At 39.0% G+C, this 26141-nt stretch overlaps 3 protein-coding genes and 1 long non-coding RNA gene across 8 annotated transcripts; 3 read left to right on the forward strand and 1 right to left on the reverse strand.

Moving 5' to 3' along the window:
• Nucleotides 1-27: 27 nt before the first annotated feature.
• Nucleotides 28-4006, reverse strand: LOC114722185 (wall-associated receptor kinase-like 14). 4 transcript variants are annotated; one of them, XM_028908142.1, is made up of 4 exons: nt 3742-4006; nt 2706-3456; nt 1639-1713; nt 28-1542 (listed from the first exon to the last, which is right to left on the reverse strand). In XM_028908142.1, the coding sequence occupies exons 2-4, from the start codon at nt 3436-3438 to the stop codon at nt 278-280; spliced, it is 2073 nt and encodes a 690-aa protein (XP_028763975.1). In that variant the 5' UTR covers nt 3439-3456; nt 3742-4006; the 3' UTR covers nt 28-277. The 4 variants fall into 4 exon arrangements, with proteins under 4 accessions (XP_028763975.1, XP_028763974.1, XP_028763973.1 ...); XM_028908141.1 differs by having other exon boundaries at nt 2706-3494; XM_028908140.1 differs by having other exon boundaries at nt 2706-3524.
• Nucleotides 1194-16963, forward strand: LOC114722196 (uncharacterized). Its single transcript, XR_003738137.1, has 3 exons — nt 1194-1269; nt 10467-10476; nt 16953-16963. It is a non-coding gene; the product is annotated as an uncharacterized LOC114722196 (long non-coding RNA).
• LOC114722189 (protein JINGUBANG-like) lies at nt 13581-15496 on the forward strand. Its single transcript, XM_028908148.1, has one exon. The coding sequence runs from the start codon at nt 14170-14172 to the stop codon at nt 15394-15396; it is 1227 nt and encodes a 408-aa protein (XP_028763981.1). The 5' UTR covers nt 13581-14169; the 3' UTR covers nt 15397-15496.
• Nucleotides 16964-17014: 51 nt separating the features above from the next.
• Nucleotides 17015-23621, forward strand: LOC114722181 (extra-large guanine nucleotide-binding protein 1). Of its 2 annotated transcripts, none has more exons than XM_028908136.1 (8): nt 17015-18787; nt 18877-19014; nt 19185-19289; nt 19366-19551; nt 20286-20463; nt 20583-20827; nt 22114-22277; nt 22616-23621. In XM_028908136.1, exons 1-8 carry the CDS (start codon nt 17480-17482, stop codon nt 23205-23207), a joined length of 2916 nt encoding a protein of 971 aa, XP_028763969.1. In that variant the 5' UTR covers nt 17015-17479; the 3' UTR covers nt 23208-23621. The 2 variants fall into 2 exon arrangements, with proteins under 2 accessions (XP_028763969.1, XP_028763970.1); XM_028908137.1 differs by having other exon boundaries at nt 20586-20827.
• Nucleotides 23622-26141: the final 2520 nt, after the last annotated feature.

Genomic DNA, 26141 nt, shown 5'->3' on the forward strand with positions numbered 1-26141 from the left:
TGGTTATAAATACCGAATTCATAATTATACATCTCAAGTGTGGATCTTGGCCGTTTATAAGTCTGTTTTGTTTATAAATAGAAGTGGTTGAAAGATTTTTATAAGATGACGAATTAAAAGAACAAAAAAGATGTGCATGTCATTTGAGGCTTCCCTTTACATAGGCAATCAGGTACTAGTTGTGGTCTTTGGTATGAACATTTTGCTGATCCAAATAAATGGTGGTATTTTATATTGGACCTTGGCTTGTTAGTACAAACTGCAGCTGAAGAGTAGGTCATGGAGGTGCATTTCCCAACAAGCTATTCGTTGAAGACGAGCTATGTCCACTTGACCAAGGGTCGTGCACTGATACAGGGGAACTATCCCTCACCTCTGCCCTCTCTGGAACACTCAATCTCTCACTCTCTACTCGTTCTTTATCACCTTGAACATCACTAAACGATTTCTCGCTTTTATCTGGTAATGATGAACGGGCCGACCCAACCGACGATGCCGTGCATATGGCTTCCTCCATAGTTGCCCAGCCACTGCGTCTGATGTGCTCTAGCTCCTCTGCCACTTCCATCATAGTAGGCCTCATGTCGCTATGAAAAGCTAAGCATCTGAATGCAAGCTCAGCTACTTTGTGAATAGAATAGAGCGTCCAAGCATCCCTGTGCGGCTCTAAGAAGGGATCTATGATCTCGTCCACACAGCCCCTCCTGATTCTATCGACTGCGAGTGCAGCCAAATTAACCTCATTATGAGGTCGACCAAAATCAACCACTTTGAGGGCTGTTATTATCTCTATTAAAACCACTCCAAAACTGTAGACATCACTTTTATCAGAAAGATGGTAGTTTTGGTGATATTGAGGATCCACGTAGCCTGGAGTCCCTTGTGGGGCGGTTGAGATGTGTGATATTTCGGTCATGCCAAGCCTGGAAAGCCCAAAGTCGGCCACTTTGGAGTTGAAGTTGTAATCCAGCAAAATATTGGTGGATTTTATGTCCCTGTGATAGATTGGAGGGTCAATGGCGGAATGGAGATATGCTATAGCATTAGCAGTTTCGGTGGCGATAGTGAGCCGAATTGTCCATGGAAGCCCTTTATCGCTCTCTCTCTGTAAATGCTGAGACAGAGTTCCATTGGGCATAAACTCGTAAACAAGTATTTGCTCGTCCTCTTCAATGCAGCAGCCCAGTAGACGAACTAAATTTGGGTGACTCACAGAAGAAAGGAGCTTGATTTCATTCATGACTTGGTCAGCACTATTGGGGTCTCTCTGTCTTATTTTTTTAATGGCGACCAAATCATCATTGTGGAGTTTCCCTGAATAAACTGTACCAAAAGCCCCAGTTCCAAGCCTCTGTTTCTCTGAGAAAAAATTAGTGGCTCTCTCTATGTCTTTGTAAGGATAGAAAGGAACGCTAGAGTTGCCTGCAGCTTCACGCAACAGGCGCTTTACAGTCATTTGCTTCTTCAAACAATAGGAACGGCGTCGTACATAATAACCTAGGAGACACAGAATTGCTACTATCAACGCTCCAGCGGTGATCCCTGTGAAGACAACAATTAGAATCATGGTGGTCAATCAAAATACTTCATGAAGTAATGAAATTGGCTGTGAGGTGCCAAAAAGAGAAGTGGTTGTACCTCCAACAAGAACTCCGACTTTAACTGCTCCTCCACATCCTCCAGAGGTCACTGTCGAAGCGTTGCACTGAGAAACTGATGAGACAGTGAAAGTAGAGGAAGAAATAAGCGAAGATATACTTCCAACAAGCAGAGAGACGTCTCCTAATCTAACTCCACAGACTTGCGAGTTATAAGATATTTGTAATTAAGGCCCAAAAATATCTGGAAGAGGGTTAGCTACCATACATTATTCAAAACTCAAACACTACTGCTTAATTTTACTGAATCTCTCACGTCTCACCTAGAAGAAGGGTAAATGCCAAGAGCCTCGATTTTATTTTATTTTTGGGTTTTTGTCGGCAAAATAGAGATTAATTAAAATATGTCGGTGATGCCCTGGTGCATTTTCTCACGTTGCGAATGCATTGTCATTAATCCTTGCCTTTGGCCAGCTAATAGAAAAGTCTGAACACATCCTACCAGACACGTGCTCTGGCTAATCTTGATCCATACTGATGGAGCAGCTACAAAACTTTGACTTTTCTAGTATTCTTTCTTCCGCAAGTTACTTCTCTGAACAACAGCGTACGTTTCTCATAACTGGTAAATACATTATTGTTGATTACGCAAGATTAAGATTACAGGATTTGGTTGCCGTAGGAAAGTTTCTTCCCCCTTATAACATTACCCGCAAATGATTACTAAACAATCTCAAATTGAGCTGCTCAAAATTAGGGGACTTGTCTGACTGGCTGAAATGACATCAAGACATTCTGGGCAACTAAACAAGTAAAGAGGAATACGGCCATCATGGTCTATAAGTGCCTAATATTCAAAGTGATGAATGTTGTTATTCCGCAGCAAAAGTTGGTACGCCAAATACGACCCAACAAATCAAATAAAGCCTTGGTGGCCTTTGCATAAAGCACACGCTGATAATCATTTCATTATTCCCAAACTGAAATAAGTGCCTTTATCATCATTTCTGAATCGCTAGTCGACCATCCATTACCATTATAATATATATCTATGAGAATCAATATATAAAATAATATAAAATCTTTTCAACAACGGGGTGCACTCACCTGGTCTCCGGCAACCGGTGCCATTCAAGAACCCATCTCCAAGATAACCTTGAGGACAGTCACACCGATATCCAAGCTTTCCGGGGGCCACGGTGACATTTGTACACTTGGCACTGGGAGAGCATTGGCACGGGCCTTCAAGCCACCACCCCAGCTCTAGCATTTGAAACTGCAGAGAAACATCTGGGTCCTCTTTCCTCTGGTCAACAGCTATGGACGAGAACAAGAACTTGCATCCACTTTGGATCACATCCTCAAATCTCAGAACATCAAAAGCTTCCTGGCCTTGGCTTCGCGTTAAGCAACTTATATTATCACTTCTGTTATCACAGCCATCCAACTTTATCTGATTGCTCATAAAACTTGAGGTGGGTATAACGCAGCCGCCAAGAGCAGATGTGCAATTTTGCACGAGGAGGCTGTTGTTCTCTGTGGGAGCAAAGTTAGCAGAGAAAAGGGGCCCAATGGATTGCAGGGTGCGGTTGCACTTCGCCAGGAGATGGATGAATATGCTGCTAGACGTTACGTTCTGAACCACAAACTCCCTAATTTGCATTTGGTTATTGCTGAGGCTGCAGTTCAGTTGGATTTGGCAACCATCAGAGAACCCAAAAGGATACGGCAAGGAATTGTCTCCGCACTTGGTCTGGCATGTGGTCTGGTTTTCGGCTTTTGTAGAGCAAATCACGAAGAGTGTGAGAAGAATAGAGAAACTTCTCCGGTAATGAAACATTGCGGGATGCAAATTGAACTGGTATATATTTGAGCAGACAGGAAAATCATCAGCTTCTGCGACCGAATAAGAAAAACCAGAGTTGCCTGAGACTCAAATTATGAATTTTGATTCATTAGCTTTGAAAATCTCAGGATCCGTTTGAGTATCTGATCAAGTTGCGTGATTAAATGAGCAGTAGTAAAAGCCTGCGATAGATGCCGTTGGGCAGCCATGACTTTCAATAAATGATCAAAATGAAGATTTGAATTTTTGTTTCCCTCAGTTTTAAAGGGACGGTCGTGAACTAATAAATATGCATACCTTCAAGCTTCTGCGATGGTTGAAATGAATGGCTGCGGCCGCTGAAGAAATAACTCGCTACTCGAACATAACAAATTTGAATACGGAGGACAATAAATTTTCATTTAAGACTCAAAGGAGAGGAGAAAAGTAGCAGACTTTCAACGTTGTTCTCCAGCGACTGTGTAAATACTGAAAACTAAAAGGGTTGGGTCGAAAATAAAACAAGAGACAGGAAGGCAGGTCCAAGAATTGTTTGAGCCGTCCCGGTCGTTCCCACTCTCAGGATCGTCGTGGAATAGGGACAATCATTTTTTAAAGGATTTCAGTCAAATGACGAATATGTCCTTCGCATGAGGAAAATACCATCTATTCCAGATTAGAATGAATTTGACATTAAATTGATGGGAAATTTATTATTTATTATCATCATTGCATAAGAGCAGAAGGCTGAGAGATATGCCTTGGGAGCGAAGATAGGGGAGTATGATGAAACGGAAGGAGACAACGATGGCCGACGGCGAAAAAGTCATAGTGGGGTTGACTCCGGTGGCTTTCATGGGTATATAATCCAAGCCCCCACCCAACAACAGTTGCAAAAACGGGGTTTTGAAAAATATGAAGACCCAAATAATAATAATGACATTCACAATAACTATTTCCCCAGCCAAAATAGTTGACTGGATTTGGCCCTCTCTCCATATCTCCAGATTCTTCCACCCAAAACAAAGATGTTGACTATTCTGTCTTCATCTCTCCAGTTTGTCACTGCCACCTTTAACTGTAGTCCCCAGTTGAGGACATCTTCAATATATTAACTCCATGCTCAGGTGGGGCTAATGGGCATTTACAGAACAGGCCACATAATAAAGTAGGGAAGCCATTCCACTACTGTCTAAAACGGAGATCAGAATAAATCCATTGCCAGACGAATGATAGATCTGTGAGATGTATGTGATTATATATGTGCACACATAGTAGAAAATGACCCAACTTATATAATAATAAATTGGAGGGGGGGGGGGGACGAGCGAAAGCGGGAGGAATACGATAGTGATGGTCAGAGGAAAGATAATAAAAAAGAGTGACCAAAACATAAAAAGGTCATATAATAGGGCGTGTTGTGCGCGGACACCAACTTGGCAGCTCATCACCATTACTTGCTTCACGCCACTATGTTATTAATCTATAGATCATCCTCTCAAGGTTGGCGTGAGCAAACATCTAAATGGGCCAACTTCGTTTGTTTTAAGTTTCAACACTATCCTCTCACATGTTTGGTAGCAGTGACATGCGCCCCAACCGAAACTTCCCTGCTTACCTCTTCCTGCAAATGGTTGACTTATCTGATAGGTAGTTTTATTACACTAGATTTACGCCTGAGTTAAATCTTTTTAAAACAATAATAAGTAAAATAAGAGAATTAAACCAGTTCTTGCCATAATATTAGGTCAGCATATATGGCGCGTCAAATATACCATGCGGTGGTAATCATAATCAACTTGAAGATCTAGTTGAAATTTCATCTTAAACACACAGTCAGAAACAGAAGGAGGGTGATGGAAGCGTACGCGGGTTAAGGACGGCAGGATGAAACTCCACCGCCACCTGATTAAGGGGGTGTTTGGCAAAACCAAAACCTAGGTTTCAGAATCACTTTTCCGCAAAACGAGGTAACCTCCTCCACATATTTATTTCGTAATCCGTAAAAACACTTCTGAAACCATGGTTTGGTTTCTATCCAAACACCCCCTAAATAAGTTATAAGAACATGTTCCTAGCCGGGTCCAATCGGCAAAAGCAAACAGTATAATACCAGCTCATGCTGTTAATATAACAACTAATTGACTAATTTGAGTATATTAGAAAATTTTATTAAAATTGTTATTTGTAATAAATAAGTGCTGTTTTTTTTAAAATACCCTTGCTAAAGATATATATTAGCTAGAACTACCATTTGATAGAATTTTTAACATATGCAACCATTACAGACAGGAACTATTTTGTAAAACATGGATAAATGTGAGACACAAAATGAATTGGGGTCTTATATTTAGAACTAAATTAAAAATCAAACTAGTTCTTATACTACCCCGATCCTGATTATAAGAGCTAATTGACTAATTTAAAGAGATTAAGAAAAGAAGTTAAGTTGGTTATTTGTAATAGATAGATGTTGTTTTTCCTAAAATATTCTTGCTAATCAAGTGTATTAGTTAGAACTATCATTGTTAAAAGGACTACTTTGAAAAAAAATATATAAATATGAGAGAGAAAATAGATTATGGTCTTATATTTAGGACCAAAATAAAAATTAAACAATATTTTATACTCCTCCGGTCCTTAATATAGGACCCAATTCTTGAGTTGGTTTTGGTCCTAAATATAAGACCCATTTTTCATATTTATTAATTTTCTCTAAATTACCCCTTTGGATAATTCCTCAACCATAATCAAGTAGAAAAGGGAGAGGGGATATTAAGAAAGATGATTATGGTGTTTTAGGAAAAATGTGTCACTTTTCTTATAATTAACTAACTTACCTAACTTCCTTAATCTAATCAAATTAATTAAATGGGTCTTATATTAAGGATCGGAGGAGTATTAAGAATCGAAAATAATATTAAAGAGTGGAGTTAGTACTTAGTTACACACCCCCCCCTTCCCGGGGGGCCTGGGGAGCCAAATGCAAACCCAGTCTCCAGTCATGTGCCGTGGCTTTCTTCTTCCTTTCATGATGCTGCCCTTTTCGGAATTTGGCATCCCTCCCCCCTTTTCCTTTTATCAAAATTTCAACGGTTGGGATAATGTGTGGAGTGTCATCCGTGAAAATTTACAACCAGACAAAGTTACCTTGCCGGATCTAAGGGTAGGCAGGGCAGGAGGAGGGAAGCTAAGTCCCCCTTTTCGGCTGTCTGGATGACACAATTACGTGATTACGTGTCCTTCCAATCCGTAACATGCCGTGGCTTTTTTCGAGTTCACATTTGTCGCGCTCCATTATATTTAATCATACGCCTGGAAGCCGATGACCTTTCGGCATTTTAATCTGTTTTTGTAAGGAACGGGTCAAGCGGCTGGTTCCTATTCCTTATTTCACGATGAGTGAGCTGGGATGATTAGATTTTCTATGGTCGTGTCGAGCAAAATTTTTTTGTTATTATATGTTTGCCTTCCAAATTGGTTTGGTTGAAGCTGAAAGCAATCCTGTTGTATTCTCTAAATTAACTAATACAGCGTCGGATAAAAACAAAACCATGATATTAACAGTTAAGATTAAGAAAATAATGCGATGAATTAAAAATTATACTGTCAATATTTGTGCGCCAGCAGCAACGTTAGGCAAACAACTCAAACAGCGTGTGCCCGAGCTATGAATTATCATGACATTTTGGCTTACCTTAACTAGGGAGCTGAGATGGAACCGCGTGGTCGGTTCGGTTGGGCCTCCGGGTTAGTCAAACAGATGAATAATCAGACGATATTTTTACGCAACGATGCTTGAATCCCATATACTGATTCACACAATAGTTTTTTTTTTTTTTAAATGTCTGAATTGAGTGTGATGGACAACAACAGAAACATACTCACCAAAGTCGAGTCATAATAAACGCAGTCAGTGACTTTCATTTTCATTGATGACTAAAGATAGCGTCTGGATCCATTTAATACATTACACTGCCTCCGTTGCTTAATTTTTAATTTAATTTTAAATATAAAATTTTAATTTATTTTGTAATTTATTTTTATCTTTTTTTCTAAAACAATTATTGTCGTGATTGTACATGTTAAAAATTTTATCAAATAGTAGTTCTAACTAATATACGTGATTAGCAAAGGTATTCTAAAGAAGATAATACATGTTTAATACAAATCACTAACTTAACAAACTTTTTTAATCTATTTAAATTAGTCAACTAGCTTTTATATTAAAAATTAGATATAGTATAAGGCAATTCAAGAGAAAAATACCTTTGCTTCTTAGAAAAATGAAAGTTGGGTATTGATGGGTATGAACAAAGAAAAATAGATTTTCATCTGAATAAACTTGCTAGAATGATTTTTTATTTCCATTGGTATTTAAATATGGTTTTAGGACCAGTTTAACATGCATTATAGAAGCATCATTGCACGAGTAAATATAATAAACCATAAACTCATCACTTATTTCTTTTGTACTTATAATGCATTGTTGCATGTCGAAAGTCTCTCGTCCATCATAACGACGCACAATTGTACATCACATATATGATATCAAACGGTATTACATAGAATAAGTGATGAGTTTGTTTTTGTAAAAAAAAAAAAAAAAACTCCATCTGAAGCATTATATTATAAAGAGTTGAGTTCTCAGGTTCTATTTCGCACAGTGGAAAGTTCGTTTTACAAAATGAATAAATTTAAAATGACAGGAAAAAAAAATGGTTGAGATTTATTGGACCAAGGCCCAATTGATGAATGGCTTCATAGATCATCCGTGTACCAGGCCATTGACCCAGCCACATACTTGGCCAGATATCGGAAATAAAGTGAAGCTCAAGATCAGCCCTTTACAAAATAATTCCGCAGTCTTGTGCCCCTCGTGTGTGCCAACCCGCAAAGGGAAATGAGCACGAGCACAAGCAGGCGTTTCCCAGAATTAATGGTTTATTTTATTCTCTGTCCATCTTACAAGCCAGAGTGTTTTTTACGGATAGGGTTCCAGATAGCATCCAATTTCGTCAGCTTTTCTATTCTATGTTTTGCATTACTTAGTTGATATGCAATGATTTATCTGACACAACTTATAATTTCGGCTTAGTTTACATTGCAGGATTGCTTCTACATCAGCGATAAAAGCTTCTCGTGCTTGCAGCTCGTGAGGAGCATGGTTTTTCTTTCGCCTGGGCAATTCTTTATGCTTGTTTGAGACCTGCAAGTTCTCTGACAGCAAGGCTGCGATTCTTTTACATACCAAGTAAAAGTTTTCTCTTGCCAAAATGACAACCTGAAGAAAACATTCCACGAATTTTTTTCCCCCAAAAAAAGCGAGCGATTTCTATCATCTCTATGTTGATATATGACGCGTTTCATTATTATATTTTTAGTAAAAGTTGGGGCATAGAATTCACTGATAATGAACATCTTAGTAGAGGAAGCTAATGATATTCGATCACTGGTGTGTGTTGGGGCGACGATGCTTAGTCCTTTTGGAATGCACAAAGAGGATGAAACAAAATCTGGAATTCAGTAAGGAACACGATGAGGGGTTGATTTGCTGTATATGTAATTTTCATGCGGAAACAGCAATCCCTAATTATGGCATCATACAATTCAAGCTCAGCAAGTGAATGAATTCTGCTGCTACATAGATACATACATACATATATATAGTTTGAGAAGTTGATTTGCATGTAAAATTGGGAAATTGGGGAGTAATAGATGCAGTTCAAGGAGAAGAGAAGGCGTCGTCTTGTTGGAGCCAGGTGGTGTGACCCTGGGAGGAGGCCGTTTGGGGTTGTGAGGAGTGCAGAAGAGAGTCGAGAGCGCTTTTCACTTTGTTTAAGGTTTTGTGGTGACGGATACGTCGGAGTACAAGGTTCTTGTCGAGGCCCTGGGACGAGGTCTTAGAACAAGGTTTCAAGTGAAGCTGGTTGGAGACAGGTCCATGATCGAGGTTGCTGATCTCGTCGTTCTCCGACAAAGACGAGCATCCTCCTTCGGAACTCATGAAAGCCATTTTCTCTCACTTGAGAAAAACAGAGTGGATATGCACAAGAGCAAGAATGGCAGGGGAGTTGTGTATATAATGAGAAATGAGCGGGGTTGTCTGTTTCGAGGACGGCAAGTGGTTTCAGGGGTGTGAAAGCCACTGGTTTTCTCAAAACGACGTCACACCCTTTCAGCTTGCCATTACAAGCAACGCAAACCGAAACGGCTGCCGCGTTTGCATTATTAAAAAAAATGATTTTAAAAAACACTTCTTCGGTAAATTTTTTTATACGTTTACTTTTTATACTGTAAAAATATTTTTAAAACCATAATTTTATTTCCACTCAAACATTCTTTGAAACTTCATCAGAAATATTCAGGTCGCTCGATGGACCACACTTGGCCGCCCTGTATCTTGTCACGTTTCACTGCCTCTTTCTGGGGCCAGATTGTCTTTTTGCGAAAGAATATAAAGACGTGAAAAACTCTTGAATTAAAATTCAAAAAACTGCATACTTTGTGCGGTTTTGAAAGATTAGAAGGGTGTTTGGAAATAAACTCATTCACATATTTATTTGTAGTAAAATCACTTCTAAAACCATGATTTAGTTTATATCTAAATACCTGTTAGGTTTGTCGTGTAGTATGGTTTTTTTAAATTGTTTTGGTGCATACATATGCATCAACAGGGAAGGATCAAGGATGAAGACCTCAACGGAAAGAAAGAATCAAATTTCATGATTGATTATCCGCGGACGCCTGTGTGTGGAGAAAAAGGCGGTTACTCGAACACAGCCTAGCTTTCGCAAAAATCTAAATGCATCTTTATTTGGCGAAAAGAAAAATTTACGATTTGTAAAGCAACCCCTGTCGAAGTATAAAAGAGAATGCAAAATTGAGGGGCGGGCTGCAGCGTGAGGGGAAAAAAAGGTTTAAAATTTGAATCAAATAAATAAAAAAGATTAATGGAAAGTTATAAAATTTGAATCCAGTAAAGCGCCGCATCTAAAGATAAGACGCAAGATTATTAGAGCACAAGTTATTGGCCAAGGGAGGAAAAAAGTAGTTGGCGATAGATTAGTGGTATGAGAAGAGACAAAAAACGGAGGGGGCAGAGTTGGAGGCCGCTGAAAGGTGGAGGAGATGGTTGCTCGATTCGTCCAAACAAAACAAGTGACAAGGCCACCCCAAAACAATGGGCTGCATCCATGCTGTTTCCTATTAAACAGGGGGCTTATGGCCTACGAAAAGACTAAAAACAAACTAAACAGAGGGCGCAACCTTCCATCTTCTACTCCCCTTTAATTAAACATTTATGGCTTTTCAGGTTGAGTGACTCGTATACTATCCCCCTCCGTGGGTTTAGATTATACTCCCCCGTTTTTTATTATAAGAGACAAATAACCAAATTACATTGATAAGAAAAACAGTTAAAATTAGTTGAAAACAATTAATATGTAAAAAGTATAATATTTTTACAACAATACCCTTATTAATAAGGAGAAAGAGTATGAAAGAGAACAATTAAATTATTAAAAGAAAAAGGAGTGGGAGGGAGAGAGAGTATGAGTTGGAAACAAAATAAATAGGGGTAAAATAGGAAATCAATACAAAAAAATAGAAACAACTTTTAAATGTCTCTTATATATGAGAATATACCATAAACATTAAATGTCTCGTATAATAAGAAATGGAGGGAGTATTATCCTTCCCTCGTCGGCAGCCACGGGAATTGAATGCTGATAATGCTGATCATTGTTGTTACTGACATCTAATTCCCCCTTCATTAGGGAGGTGGATAATTGACTCTCCATTTTGTATTCTTTTGTTTTTGTTAGCTTCAATTACGATCTTCCGTTAGTAAAAATCCATTACCTAGTGTTTCTAACTATTTAGATCTGAGCTATTGAACCCAAATCTTAGTTGGAAAAGGTATTTCCGGCTTATTATTGTCTTTCTCCCCACACATCAGATTTTGTGACCTGAGACTCTCCCTTCACATGTTTAGGCGTTGTTTGGAATCGTGATTTCTTTAAAAATAATTTTTCAATCATGTTTTATCAAATACGAGATAAGTAATGAGAGTTTTGTGTCGATTTTATATGAAAGTTTTTATAAATGCTTACTGAACCCATATACAAATTAACAAGCCCTTGCCCTTGACGCAGTTTCCTAACGTTCTCAACTTCCAATTAAAAAAAAAAGAAAAAAGAAAATACCATGCAGCATTTGGCAACAACCGTTCTTTTAGCACGTGACAAAGGCAAAGATTTAAGAATCAATCGCACTTAATCCGCTGCCAGCTTTGATGAATGGCCAGACACTTTTTTTAATAATCACATCACTAAATACCATCCCGGTGGAGAATAAATGATATTTTTAACAACAAATTATTTTTCTTTTTAAAAAACTAGCATGTGTGTGCTGGGGTCAAAATTATTATTCGACTGATTTGTTTTTCAAAAACCTAAGTATAGTAAATACGTCATATCACATGAATAACACAAGTACACAACTCAAGTAACATTTTATAAAATAAATTACTACCTCCGGTTGTAATTACAAGACACCACTTTTAAACTATAAATACGATATTATAATTACAATCAGAGGTAATACTTGTTAAGCTCAGTAATGAAACCGAAATTCACATTCCTTAGATTCCCTATGAGACACAATTGAGCCATTACGGAGAGAGTCAGCCAAGTCTGGCCGGCACTCGGGGGAGAGAGAAAATGAATATCCATGCATAATTGGTAGATTTTTATTAAAATATTTTATAATTCTCTGATCTTTATTGTGATTATGATAATATTTATGTATATTAAATTTATTTATATGTATTTTTATTATTTAATACTCCTCCGGTCCTATTATAAGACCCAATTGACTTATTTGAGGAGATTAAGGAAGTAAGTTAAGTTGGTTATTATAATAAATAAGTGTTGTTATTCCTAAAATATCTTTGCTAATCAAGTATATTGGTTAAAACTATCATATTAGAAGGATTATCTTGGAAAAAAATGCATAATATAGAGAGAAAATGGATTGGGTTTTATAATTAGGACCAAATAAAAAGTCAAATTGGGTCTTATAATAAGGACGGAAGAGTAGTATAATAATACTATATTATAGTGCATTAAATCTCATCTGTTAGACATTAATCTAATAATAGATATAATAAACAAACAAAAAAAAGTGAAGAGAAAACTTAACAGAGACATTTTCTTCGGATACTAAAAAGGGGAGACAGACAATAATTCGAGAGCTCAATGATTGGGCTGGTCCCGTGCACCGAAGTGGAGGATCTCAATTGAACGAAATGTTTAGCGCAAGTGTCTTTTTTGTTAAAGCATCGGAGGATACTTATGCTTTAATTAAAAAAAAAATGTTTAGCACCTCCCCCCCTCATGAGCACAAGTGTCTTTTTATTGAAAATAAAAATACTATCTGATACTAAATATCGATATCTTTCTCAATAAGAATTTATATATTGATTTGTTATATTATAAAGGAGTAACTCCTTTCCGTTTGACTTAATCCCATCATCATTGTATATGGATACAAGCTAAGTATCCATGTCCGTGGGCTTTCTCCGTTAATTAACCATGCTGTGTGAAGAACTCGCTGACCGAAATGATAAACTCCGGATTCATATGCTCAATTTACTTTAATTAAAGGGATGTGTCTCTGTTGTGGGAATGAGATGATCCATCTCCAAGCACCTCCAAATCAAAACAAGCACTCACTCATCCCCCATGCACGCACCAAAAGTACGTAATGATATCGTGTCCAAACTCGAATCTAGCGAGAGATATAACGTCCTGCGGCAAAGTTTTTTTTGTCTCCACTTCCCATATACACAAATTAAAGACAAGAAGGCCAGGGAAAATTATTTGAATACGCAATGATTTGAATCACGCGCAGATTTGTTCATGGGGGTTCTCCATCTTTGCACGCGGCCGGCCTCATGGACTAAAGTACGGGTAGTACTTGTAAATATTTCTGCGAGTATTTTTGAGCTGAAAGGACGTCATAATCAGCACCTGCGACGTTACTCCTACGCTTTTATCCCTGTCACCTAAAGTTTGAAGATACTGCGAATAAATCACATGCATCAGGCAAATCATATAAGATATTAATCATGAAAGACCAATATCCGTGTTTTGATATCAATGTTCGCGTAGAAAAAACTGGTAAAAAAAAAAGATTGAAATATCACAACGATGGCGTTGGCGTTAAAAATGGAAAATAGTTAATTGGTTGATTGACCAAGTCATACCCCAAATTTAGGGGCTCCAAAGAGGTCCGAAAATTCATCTACTCTCCTTCGATCATCCCATTCTAAAATCTGAAATCTAATAATTATCCAGAAAGGAATGCTATATTCCAAAACAGTAATAACACACAATAATCTCCGTCGCTGACCTCTCGTGTTTTTTTCCAAAACATTGACCTCCTAAACCTAAACAAACAAAATCCCTTGATCTCCTCCCTTTGCATATGATTTTTTTCCTCTTCTGCTCCGTCCTCTCTCGGCCTTCTCCACTAACCATCTGACCTCGTCTCCCTATTAATTCCTTCCCATCAATTTTTCCATCTCTGCATCAAACTCATCAGGAAGGAATTAATAGAGACAGGTCTAATTCATTACCCATATATTAAATGAGCATGACTGGTTAAGAAATAATGCAGCATCCTCTATCTCGTTAATTAGATGCAACTACTAGTTAGGTTTTCATAACACGCACATTTTCAATGGCAGCAGAATATTCTGAAAATGAGACATTGCCTAAGTCTCCATGGTCCTCTCATCTGACAGGCGCCGGCGCTTCTGCTGCGGCCTCCTCGTCCGGTACCGAAGATGAATCCGTCTCTACGGTTCTCCTGGGCTCGCTCATCCGAGAAGAAGGCCATATATACTCCCTGGCGGCATGCGACGGCTTGTTGTACACAGGGTCCGATAGCAAGAACATTCGGGTATGGAAGAACCAGAAGGAGCACGCCGTGTTTAAATCCAACAGTGGCTTAGTCAAAGCGATTATTATTGCTGGCCGAGAAATTCTCACGGGTCATCAAGATGGACGCATCCGCGTCTGGAAAGTATCCGGCAAGAATAACACCGTCTACAAGCGGGTCGCCACCCTGCCGACTCTCAAAAATTACATAAAATGTTCCATGAAGCCCAGGAATTACGTGGAAGGAAAACGCAACCGTAGCGTTCTCTGGATTAAACACCATGATGCCATATCTTGCCTCGGCATAACCAAAGACGCCTCACTTATTTACTCCGCTTCATGGGACAAAACCTTCAAAGTCTGGAAAGCGTCCAATTTTAAATGCTTAGAATCCGTTACTGCTCACGACGACGCCGTCAACGCTCTGGTGGTCGGAGCAGACGGGTTGGTGTTCACGGGTTCGGCTGACGGCACTGTTAAGGTCTGGCGCAGGGAGGTTCAAGGAAAAGGAACGAAGCATTTCTTTTCGCAGACATTGTTAAAGCAAGAGTGCGCTGTGACGGCACTGGCAATAAGCCCGGACTCTAGCTATCTATATTGCGGATCTTCCGACGGCGTTGTTAACTACTGGGAGCAGGGGAAACCGGAGTCGCACGGCGGCGTTTTGAGAGGGCATAAGCTGGCGGTGCTATGCTTGGCGACGGTGGGGAAGCTGTTGATTAGTGGATCGGCGGATATGACGATATGCGTGTGGAAAAGACTAGAGAACGGGGCACACAGATGCGCGTCGATACTGACGAGTCACACGGGACCGGTGAAGTGCCTATCGTTGGAGAATGATCCAGAAGCACGTAACGGAGAGCCACAATGGATAATATACAGTGGGAGTTTGGACAAGTCGGTAAAGAAGTGGAAGGTGTCGGAGACACCGCCGGCCACCTACCACAACCACCAACAGCAGCGCCAGAGTGTTGATGCTTATCCCAGAGGGTTGTCCATGCGAAAGATGGGGTCAAGAAGATATTGATCAGCAAGTGCCATAAAATCCACACAGGCTTTGAGGATCGAGACTCAGTGAGTGGCTAAACGTGGCAAAATCACGTCCGTGTAATCCAATCAATGGTGCTGAACTAAGTTTGGATTTTAACATTTACTGTCCTCAATGGAAAAACTATTTATTTATGGCGTAAATTATCTTACAGCATGAGTTTTATATTTAGTACTAAATGAGTATTAAATTAATCAATACTGCTCCAGGGCTCCCGTTCGTGTTTCTCCGTCATTACAATTACAAATGTATTACTAAAAAGATTTAAAATTAAAACGGTTAGGGGCTGGCAATCGACTCGTTTCCATTAATTTGGTAAGCACGCTCAAATCTCGTCGGAGAGAATCCAAAGTACCAATATCGTCAGTTCTGTCCTGGGGACCATTTTTGTCAACAGTTCTTTGCACGGACGTATTCATCGTAAAACGTTTGTCTTCTCCAAGGGACCTGAGCATATCATTTTGTCGTCCGAAAAAAAAAAAAAGAAAAAAAATCCCATCACCAATCTTCAATCTTTTTCACCGGCTGATTCGCGTCCGATGAAATGATTATTTTAAATGCATATATACTTAAAATTGAAAGTAACTATAATTGAGAGATAAATAAATTCAAGACCCGCGTATGTGCAGAGAATTTTGTCTTGACTTATTTAAGACTATTTGAAAGTATTGATAAATCTTAAATCCAAGCAAGTCGTGCACGTACCGCCGGAGCCTGAAATTTGGTAGCAAGTCAGGAGTTATGAAATAGATTTCCATCTACCATGGATAAATTATTTTGGGCGAGGCTGATATTTTTTGTCCCTGAAGCGAGGAGAGGATAATTATAGGGGGAGTTTGGCAACCATAGACTTACCTCGGGATTTTATAAAATCACTCTCGAAAAAGCTAATCCAAGTATTATTTTTGATGTTTAATATAAAAATTAGTTTGATATTATCATAAATATAACATATCAATTCATTTTATTTCTGATATTTATTTATTTATTTTTTAAAGTAGTCATTATAATAGTTATACACATTAAAAATCTTCATTAAATGATAGTTCTAATTAATACATATAATTAGTAAGAATATTTAAAAAAATAAATATTTATTATAAATAACTATTTAAACTAATTTTTTTAATTTATTTAAATTAGTCTGTTAATTCTCATATCAAAATATCATCATGCGACTCTTCCCAAAAAAAATAAAAATCATCATGGGACTGATGAGGGTGCGGAAAGAGCCAGTGGGCCATGCATGTGGTGCGGGGAAGCAAATCCGAGCAGCCAAAAAATTCACGAGAAACCCGGTGAATCAGATGGTACAATTAAAACGACCAGCAGCGGCAGAGGATGAGGGTGGGTCCCTCTTTTGTTGAATGCAAAATTCCAGCCCCTCTAAAGTCCGAAGCCAACTCCTCGTTCCGCTTCTAAACGGACAAAGTGCCCACCAGGTCCGACCCCACATCACCCTCTTTCCTTCCTAACCTAAACTTCACAGCCCAAACATGCAGCCAAAAAAAAAAAGAAATAAAAAAGAAGGGAAGAGACAGAGAGAAAAGATTCCATCCACCACGCCTATCCCCATCGCCGTTTCTTTTTCATTCGCCTCATTCACTTTGCCCGACTACCCTTTTTCCTTTCTTCTCCAAGCGCAACTCCGACACCCACTTCCACCTTCCTATGGATTTTCCCAGATTTGGTTTTCTCTTTTTCCATTTTCTTCCCTTCTCCTCCATTTGCCTGCGCTCAACGTCAGCCCCTTCCTACTAGCATAGTAGCATTCTCTTCATCTTATTTACTTCCTCCTTTCGCCCATTGCTCCCTCCCTCTGCTCTCACTGCCCATTAGGCTTTCTTTCTCCTTTTTCTGTGCATTACCTATACCCTGGCCCTATTTTCTTTTGCAAACTATTCTTTGCTTTGTTTTCAAATTCAGTTTCGTTTTGGACGGAGATTCTGCTACTGCTTACTTTGATGGTGTTTTTGTCCTCCTCCTATTGGAGGTTCGAGACCTGGCTTTGCTTTGAAATTAGGGTTAGAGATTATTTTTATATCTTCTAGATTTATCGAGCATGTCTCCTGCTAGGACGCCCGAGGGCGATGATGGAGTCCCATATTCATTCGCTGTTGAGTATAACGGACCGCCGGTTGCCTTCGATCTTCCCAAGGCTGTGCCCATAAGCGTTGAGAAAATCCCGGTGGCTGCAGTGGTTTCTCAGGTTCCCTTATCAGATAAACGATCCTTGCCGGTTGTCCAACCGCTCTTGGCGCCGGAACCTCCGAGGGGGAGATTCTCCAAGGAGCTCAACCCACTTGGCTCTGAACCCTCGGTTTCCCCGACTTCGGTCATTGCCTTTGATCCGAGTAGGGAGGATGGTGGCGGTAGCTCGTCGAAAGAACTAGAGTTAGGTTCCGAAAGAACAGTGTCCCCAACTTCCGTGATTGCCTTTGAAGATAGTGTTACGCAGGGTAATGTGTGTGAGTTATCGGGTGAATTGAGTAGCTCGGGAGCATTTGAGTTCTCGAATGGGAATTACGTCTCTGGTGAATTGTCGGACGTGGCGGTCAGCTCCAGGGTGCTAGACTCCAACTCTATTAGTCACGAACACTCGCACGAGTTACTGAGGGATGCTGGAAGCCTGAGCACTGGGGAATTTTCCGACAGTTTTGACAAGTCAGGAAGAAGCTCGAGTGTTTTGAGGACTTCGAACTGTGGAAAAGAGAGTTTTGATTGTAATGATTCAAATCAACAAGATTGGGGTTCCACTGAATCTGTGTTGAGTTTAGATTATCCGTCCTCCAGGGTTTATTCCTTAAAGACTGCGGATTGTGACAATGAGCCAGATTGTGATTCTATACGCCCTCATATTGTTACATTCAACGTCGACTCGGATGACGCTTTAAATGAGGAATGCGAAGAAGAGAGTGAAACAAGACCAGTGAAAAGAGAACCTCTAACAAAGGGAAAGAAAGGGTCATGCTATCGATGCTTGAAAGGAAATAGATTCACTGAAAAAGAAGTTTGCCTTGTTTGCGATGCAAAGTATTGTAGCAATTGTGTGTTAAGAGCTATGGGGTCAATGCCTGAAGGACGTAAATGTGTCACTTGCATAGGATTCCCAATTGACGAGTCAAAACGAGGGAATTTGGGAAAATGTTCTCGGATACTCAAACGACTGCTTAATGACTTGGAGGTTCGACAGATAATGAAGGCGGAGAGGTCTTGTGAAGTAAATCAGTTGCCAGCTGAATACATTTGTGTGAATGGAAATTCTCTTTCTCCTGAGGAACTGGTTACTCTGCTGAACTGCCCAAATCCTCCGAAGAAGCTTAAGCCAGGAAATTATTGGTATGATAAAGTATCTGGTCTGTGGGGGAAGGTATTGTTTTTTCTTTTAATTTGCTTTCTGCTTCACTCTTTGGTTTACTGCGGACACTGACTTCTTTGTGTTTTTGGTGAAATGCGCAGGAAGGACAGAAGCCTTCCAGAATTATTAGTCCCCATCTAAATGTTGGGGGTCTCATCAAACCGGATGCCAGCAATGGAAACACTCAGGTTTTCATCAATGGTCGAGAAATAACAAAGGCTGAGCTTCGAATGTTGCAGGTTGAATTTTCTGTGCATGAAGCTATATTTTTGAAGGGCTTTCTCTAGTTCAATCCTAGTTCTAATCAAGGAATCTCGCACTCTTTTCCTTTACTTTATTTTGGGGCCCAGAGAAAGGGATCTTGTGCTGGCAATACTTACTTTTCATTTTTATTGTTTCTGTTTTGCAGTTGGCAGGGGTTCAATGTGCTGGCAACCCACATTTTTGGGTCAATGAAGATGGTTCATACCAAGAAGAGGGACAGAAGAATACAAGAGGATATATATGGGGAAAGGTGGTCTATTTGCCTGTGTTTCTGATATATGAATTTACGGTGATAGAATTTTTAATAGTTCTATTTTACTCACTAGGCTGGAACGAAGCTTGTATGTGCACTGCTGTCTCTCCCTGTTCCTTCAAAATCGTCAAATTCTTTCGGAGAACAAATCACCAATCCGGTTAGCAGAACAGTTCCCGATTACCTTGAGCATGGAATAGTTCAGAAGCTCCTGTTAGTTGGTTACAGCGGTTCTGGAACGAGCACTATTTTTAAGCAGGTGAGAATATTATTTCATAGTTGAGTCCGTTAATCAGGTCATGCTTGTTTGTTTGAGCTAGGATCAGTAAATGTGATTCGTAAGCATGTACTGATGAAAATTGTCATTTCTTTAAGTGACTGGAGAATGATATAAGAAAGGCTTCTTTGGACTTGTCTAAACATGACAATAAAGTATCTAGCCATTTCAAAACCTACTGTGATTGCTAGGAAAAAATTATTTCTATAAACTTTTGAGATTTGGGAAAAGTTCCTTCATGAGGTCATTCTATGGGTGCTGATTTTTGTCTTCTTCCTTCCCCTTCTCTATTATAAATGGCCAAATTCTGGCATTAGTTGGGAAACTATTGTTGCGGACATTGACATAGATAATATGGTAAATTAGTAATTGAGGCATTGTTGACTCCAGACTTTTGTTTGTGAACAAAATGAGGGGAGGAATGATTTGATATCTGTTTTTATTCTTCACATCCTCCCCCCTTTTCTATTTGATTCCTGAAAGAAAGATATCAGGTGTTTTCGTGCTATTTATTGCTCTTTATTTGCGGCCACATGTGATGGTGGCCTGAAAGATGGTTGGCTGGTTGTTGAATCTTGTTGAAAGCTGAAATACTATTTTTACTATTCGGCTTCTTTCGATAGTGTTGCTGGATGAGATTATATATATCATATACGATATGTGCCACGTCAACTTAAGAAATCAGTGTATTGATAGAACTGTAAAATGCTTGTCAGGCCAAGATTCTGTACAAAAGTACCCCTTTCTCTGAAGATGAACGTGAAAATATTAAACTTACCATTCAGAGCAATGTCTATGCCTATCTAGGCATACTTCTAGAGGGTCGTGAACGTTTTGAAGATGAATGCCTTGCAGCTTTAAAGAACAGGCAATCTTCTGCAGGAAACACCGCAGGTATGAAGGCCACTTTTACTCATTCCCACTGTTGATTTTAATGACAACACATCGAGTAGATTTTATCTTCTTGTCCATTTGCAATGAAAAATTTACCGGTGCACATTTTTGGATTTCAGCAGGAAACTGTTCAGATTTTGACGACAAAACAATTTATTCAATTGGCACAAGGTTGAAAGCATTCTCTGACTGGCTGCTCAGAACTATGGTATCAGGCAAACTTGATGCTATCTTTCCAGCTGCTACTCGTGAATATGCACCATTAATTGAGGAGTTGTGGAATGACTCTGCTGTCAAGGCTACGTATGAAAGAAGAAGGGAATTAGAAATGCTACCCAATGTGGCCAGTTATTTCATAGAGCGGGTAAGACCATTGCCTTGTTTATTGAATTGATTTTATCAATAATTTTAATTTTTTTTTTATGTGATCTTGTCAATGAGATGATGACTCACTCGGTTTTAACCATTGAATTTGAACTGAACCCTACGTATTTGTTTTCATCAGTGGTAATAAGCAGAGGTGGTGGTACATTATTTGTTTTTGCTCACACAAATTAACCACTGCTATCTGTGAAGAAGTTTTAATTGCTTCAGGTTTGAAGTTTGAACTCAGGATCTTCTACAGATCGGTTGTGATTTCCCAGTGTCAATTTTTATTTTCAAAAAAAGAAAGTTCATTGAAGTGCCATAATGTAGACGTCTTCGCAAAATTTAGCTAAATTTCTCATGGAAAGAAATTTAATTGTGTTCAAGGAATTTATCTTCAACCAGTCAGCTCTGAAAAATGCACAAACCTGTGGAGTGATAAACTCAATAGCTACATGAGGTGTTTTTCAATGGTGGTAGACTGTTAGTTCATATTTGTTTTTTCACCCTTTAAAAAGGTTCCTTGGTCAGAGAGATTGAGAGAGTTGACAATTGCGTGCTGGAAATTTGGCTGATGCATTTCATTCTAAGAGTTACAAGTTTGATTTGTTGTCCCTGAAAAATGAGCAAACCTGTGGAGTGATAAACTCAATAGCTACATGAGGTGTTTTTCAATGGTGGTAGACTGTTAGTTCATATTTGTTTTTTCACCCTCTAAAAAGGTTCCTTGGGCAGAGAGATTGAGAGAGTTGACAATTGCGTGCTGGAAATTTGGCTGATGCATTTCATTCTAAGAGTTACAAGTTTGATTTGTTGTCCCTGAAAAATGAGCAAACCTGTGGAGTGATAAACTCAATAGCTACATGAGGTGTTTTTCAATGGTGGTAGACTGTTAGTTAATGTTGTTTTTTACCCTCTAAAAAGGTTCCTTGGACAGAGAGATTGAGAGAATTGACAATTGCGTGCTGGAAATTGGGCTGATGCATTTCATTGTAAGAGTTACAAGTTTGATTTATTGTCCCTGAACAATCCTCGTAGACACATTTTAATCTTGGATAACTTGTTAGGCCAGACTTCAGTTTAGGGGCTTAAAGTTACTGTTAATACTGCTCTTAATGAACAAACCCAGAAACTGCTTTGTTCAGTCCTTTAAGAATTAGAATGTTGAAACCTTCTTAATGCTTCCATTCCTATTTACTCTTTATAGAAAAATATTGTTGAATTAGTGACCTTGGAACTTGTGCTTTTCATCCACAATCTTTCTAACGGTAACTCTCTGTTTAGGCCGTTGAGATATTGAGGCCTGATTATGAACCCTCAGATTTGGATATTCTATACGCTGAGGGAGTTACTTCATCCAATGGGCTTGCTTGTGTTGAGTTCTCATTTCCCCAGTCTGCTCCTGATGAAACTGTTGATACTGCTGACTTGCATGATTCTCTGACAAGGTGGGTGAACTTTGTGTATTTCTTTTGTTATATGTGAGAAATGTGCTGAGACAAAGCCCACCCTGTTTTCATTATTGAAATATTGTGTTTGACAGATTGAGACTTATAAGTTGACCTCTGTTCCTTGTAACTCTTGTTGGAAAGATGCATTCAACTACATACATTTGTTGCTAAAGCCTTGTCTAGACTAATGACGGAAAACTTTTGCGATGATGCTGACTTTTCATAAATGCAATTGTGTCTAATAAATTTCGTGGAAAGCGAGGAATTTGTCCCACTGCCATGAAGTGGTTTTAACCTTTACCGTATTTTATTGGTTCTTTTTGGTTGGTTCGCAGGTATCAACTAATAAGAGTACAAGCAAAAGGATTAGGGGAAAATTGCAAGTGGCTTGAGATGTTTGAAGATGTGGGAATGGTCCTTTTCTGTGTTGCCTTGAATGACTATGATCAGTATTCCCTTGATGGAAATGGTTGTCTCTGTAACAAGATGATACTGAGCAGGAAGTTTTTTGAAACCATCGTCACCCATCCGACCTTTGATCAGATGGACTTCCTACTGATATTAAACAAATATGATCAATTTGAGGAGAAAATAGAACAAGTTTCATTGACCCAGTGCGACTGGTTCTCTGATTTTCATCCGCTTATTAGCCGACATCGCTCGAGCAGCAACAGCAACAGTATCAACAGTAGCCCTTCCCTTGGTCAGCTGGCTTCCCATTACATAGCAGTCAAGTTCAAGAGGCTTTATTCATCGCTTACTGGGCGGAAGTTGTATGTATCCCTAGTGAAGGGTTTGGAGCCTGATAGTGTTGACGTAGCACTCAAATATGCTAAAGAGATTTTAAAGTGGAATGAAGAGAGACCAAACTTCAGCGTCAGTGAGTACTCGATGTATAGCACTGAGGCGAGTTCATTCTCTCCCTGATTGCTAATTGAGACGGGAATTCTAAGTCACATTTGACTTGTTTAATGCCCTTTTGTACATACATATATTTCTAACGAAGAGTAACAGGGAAGCGCATTCCTTCCGCACACTGGTGTTGTAAGATGCGCTAGGCGCCTGTAGGTTTCCCGCGGTTCAGCCATGTCCTCAAGCCCCCGAGGTTGAGGTTGGGGTGTAATGTTGATTTTTTTTTTTTTTTTTTAACATGGTAAAGTAATATATTGAGGTTTGTATTTGTATATTTGATTGATAGGCAGGCTCCTCTCATTTACAAATTTGAATACCAAATCGACTTTCGTCCATTAATAGATGAGGTAGAGTCGTAGACAATTCGTGTTCAGTATTTTGATTGAAATATTAATGCATGAGCTCCCAGGGGAACATTTCCTTTTGAGGCGTCTGTGGACTTGGTTATGGTAAAATACAAATGCGAATTGTGGAAAGGAATTGTTGCGAAACTGTGCCCCTTTTTCCCAATAAAAAGAAATACTTCTACAGTCGAGCGTGACATACTATGATGTCAGAGTGCTTTTCTTTTCCTTTTTATCCTTTTCCGCCAAAGGCATCAAAGAGTACGTATGAATATTATTATTTGTTTTTAATTTATTTCCCGCGAAGTACTTGTTTTTAATTTGTGAGCAAATTAATTTGTGGGTTTTCATAATATTACCTATAGTTTTATCTAATTTTTAACCAGGTTCTTATATTTTTATCTGATTAAAAATAAGAGGAAATTATGAGAACTTAAGATAAAAAGCTATAAATTTTTATTAAAATTAAGTGAAATTAAAAAGATATGATAAAAATCATAGAAAACTGATTAAAAGTGAGGACCTGAGGTTTCTTAAGAATTGTTAGTATCTTTCAGTCTAATGAAAATAAGCAAAATTCTTAGTACCAAAAAAAAAAAGAAAAATTGTAAATTTTTTTTTTTTGGTGAAAGGTATGGGGCTCAAAGGCCTAATATTATTGCATCATCACTGAACGTGGGATAGCAACTCCCACCCAGTCAGCATATAACAGTCTTCCTACAACCTGGGGAGGGCTTTCAAAAATCATCTCCTCCATATCTATCTCAAAACTGTAATTTGCAAGGCAATCCACAACAGTATTGCCTTCCCTATAAACATGTTGTATCCTAGCATTCACAAATATATCTAGCTCAGCCTTTACATTTTTCAATACAATCAAAATCATCAACTATACTAGTCAGAATATTAACAGCAGCTAGGGAGTTGCATTCCACAATCAGGTGCTTGATCCCAGCCATGTGCGCCATCTGCAAACCAGAGATCACGGCCCAGATTTCATCTTTTATAGCCGAGCAAGATCCCAATTTTCTTGAGAATCCCCTGATCCATTTCCCATTGCACCCCCTTAACAGTCCACCACATCGAGCCCAATATATTCCCACCCTTGGATGCCCTATCCGTATTTAATTTTACCCAACCAGTCTCCGAAACTTCCCATCAAATAAGCCTCTCATACCTCTTGCCAACAAGCCCATCATTGGTGCACACAGAATTTCTAATTTCAACTACATATCTTCTAACAATGGCACTTCTGTCGTCTGGCATTACAAAACCATTCACAAATAAACTTTTATTCCTCCAATTCCATAATAACTAGCAAGTAATTCCAAATCCAGCAACTTTCCTCTCATCTTTATTGCTCAAACACCATCTGAACCATTCTTTGTCATTCATCAGGTAAAAATTTGAGTTGTAATCACTCTCCCCCAACTGTCCCCATAGCTCTTTAGCACAAACACAATCTCACAGAACATGCATGGTAGTCTCGGGTTCCACATTACATTTGTAACACAAGGCATTGCCTCCCATTAGCCTACTTCTCCTTTCTGCAGTGAGCAAGCGATTGTGACTAGCCATCCAAAGGAACACTTGAATTCTTCTAGGCCCCTTTCAATGCCAAATCTTCCTCCACAACACATCCACCTCACCCTCCTCTTTTTTCAGTAATTTGTACATATCAGCCACACAATACTTATTTTGTAGAGCTGACCCCCATCTAACTTCATCTTCCCCATATTCAGCATCAGGAGGCGGTACAGCACGTATAAGGTTCTTCCCTTTTTCAGAAACACACATATCCAGTTTTGCATAGTCCCATTGTCCATTATTATCCACCATATCCTTAACTTTATAATCCAGATTTACATCAGCAACTTGGATTGTACATTCATCTTCCAACTTAACTCCTTTATCCACCCAATAGTCCCTCCAAAACCTAACTTTCTCACCATTTCCCACTTCCCAGCTCACATACTGAGTTACTTGAGGCCATAAACGAGCCACATTTTTCCATATCTCTGAATCTATATTTTTGACAGTACATTCCTCAATTTGATTCATACGTCTACTATATTTCCTTGTTAGAACCATAGAACACAAGCTCCTCTGCTTTGCAATTAAATTCCATCCCACTCTGCCCAATAGAGCATCATTCATTACACCCTAATCTTTCAAGCCATACCCCCCTTTCTCCTTTCTTGTACACAACAAATCCCAACCAATAGCATGAATTTTTCTCCTTTCCTCATCACTATTCCAAATAAAATCTCACTGTAATTTTTCCAAGTGCTTCTTTACACCTATAGGTATAAAAGAGTGCTGCATTTGAAAATTTGTCAATTGATTTGTCACAGATTGCACAAGAGTAAGCCTTCCGGCCAATGACAGATTTTGTTTTTTCTACCCACTCAACTTATTCTGCATTTTATCAATTAAAAACTGAAACTTCTCCTTATTACTCCTCCCCTTGGTAATATAGGCTCCCAAATACCTCCCTAAATCCTCCATTTTCTTGAAGCCTGTCAAGTCACAAATTTCGTTCTGTATTTTTCTATCAATATTCTTGGAAAAGAAAACACTGGTTTTGTTTATGTTGATCTTTTGG

Source organism: Neltuma alba, unplaced genomic scaffold, assembly GCF_004799145.2.
Source record: "Neltuma alba isolate B1F8T4 unplaced genomic scaffold, ASM479914v2 tig00012086_pilon, whole genome shotgun sequence".
NCBI classification, from domain to species: domain Eukaryota; kingdom Viridiplantae; phylum Streptophyta; class Magnoliopsida; order Fabales; family Fabaceae; genus Neltuma; species Neltuma alba.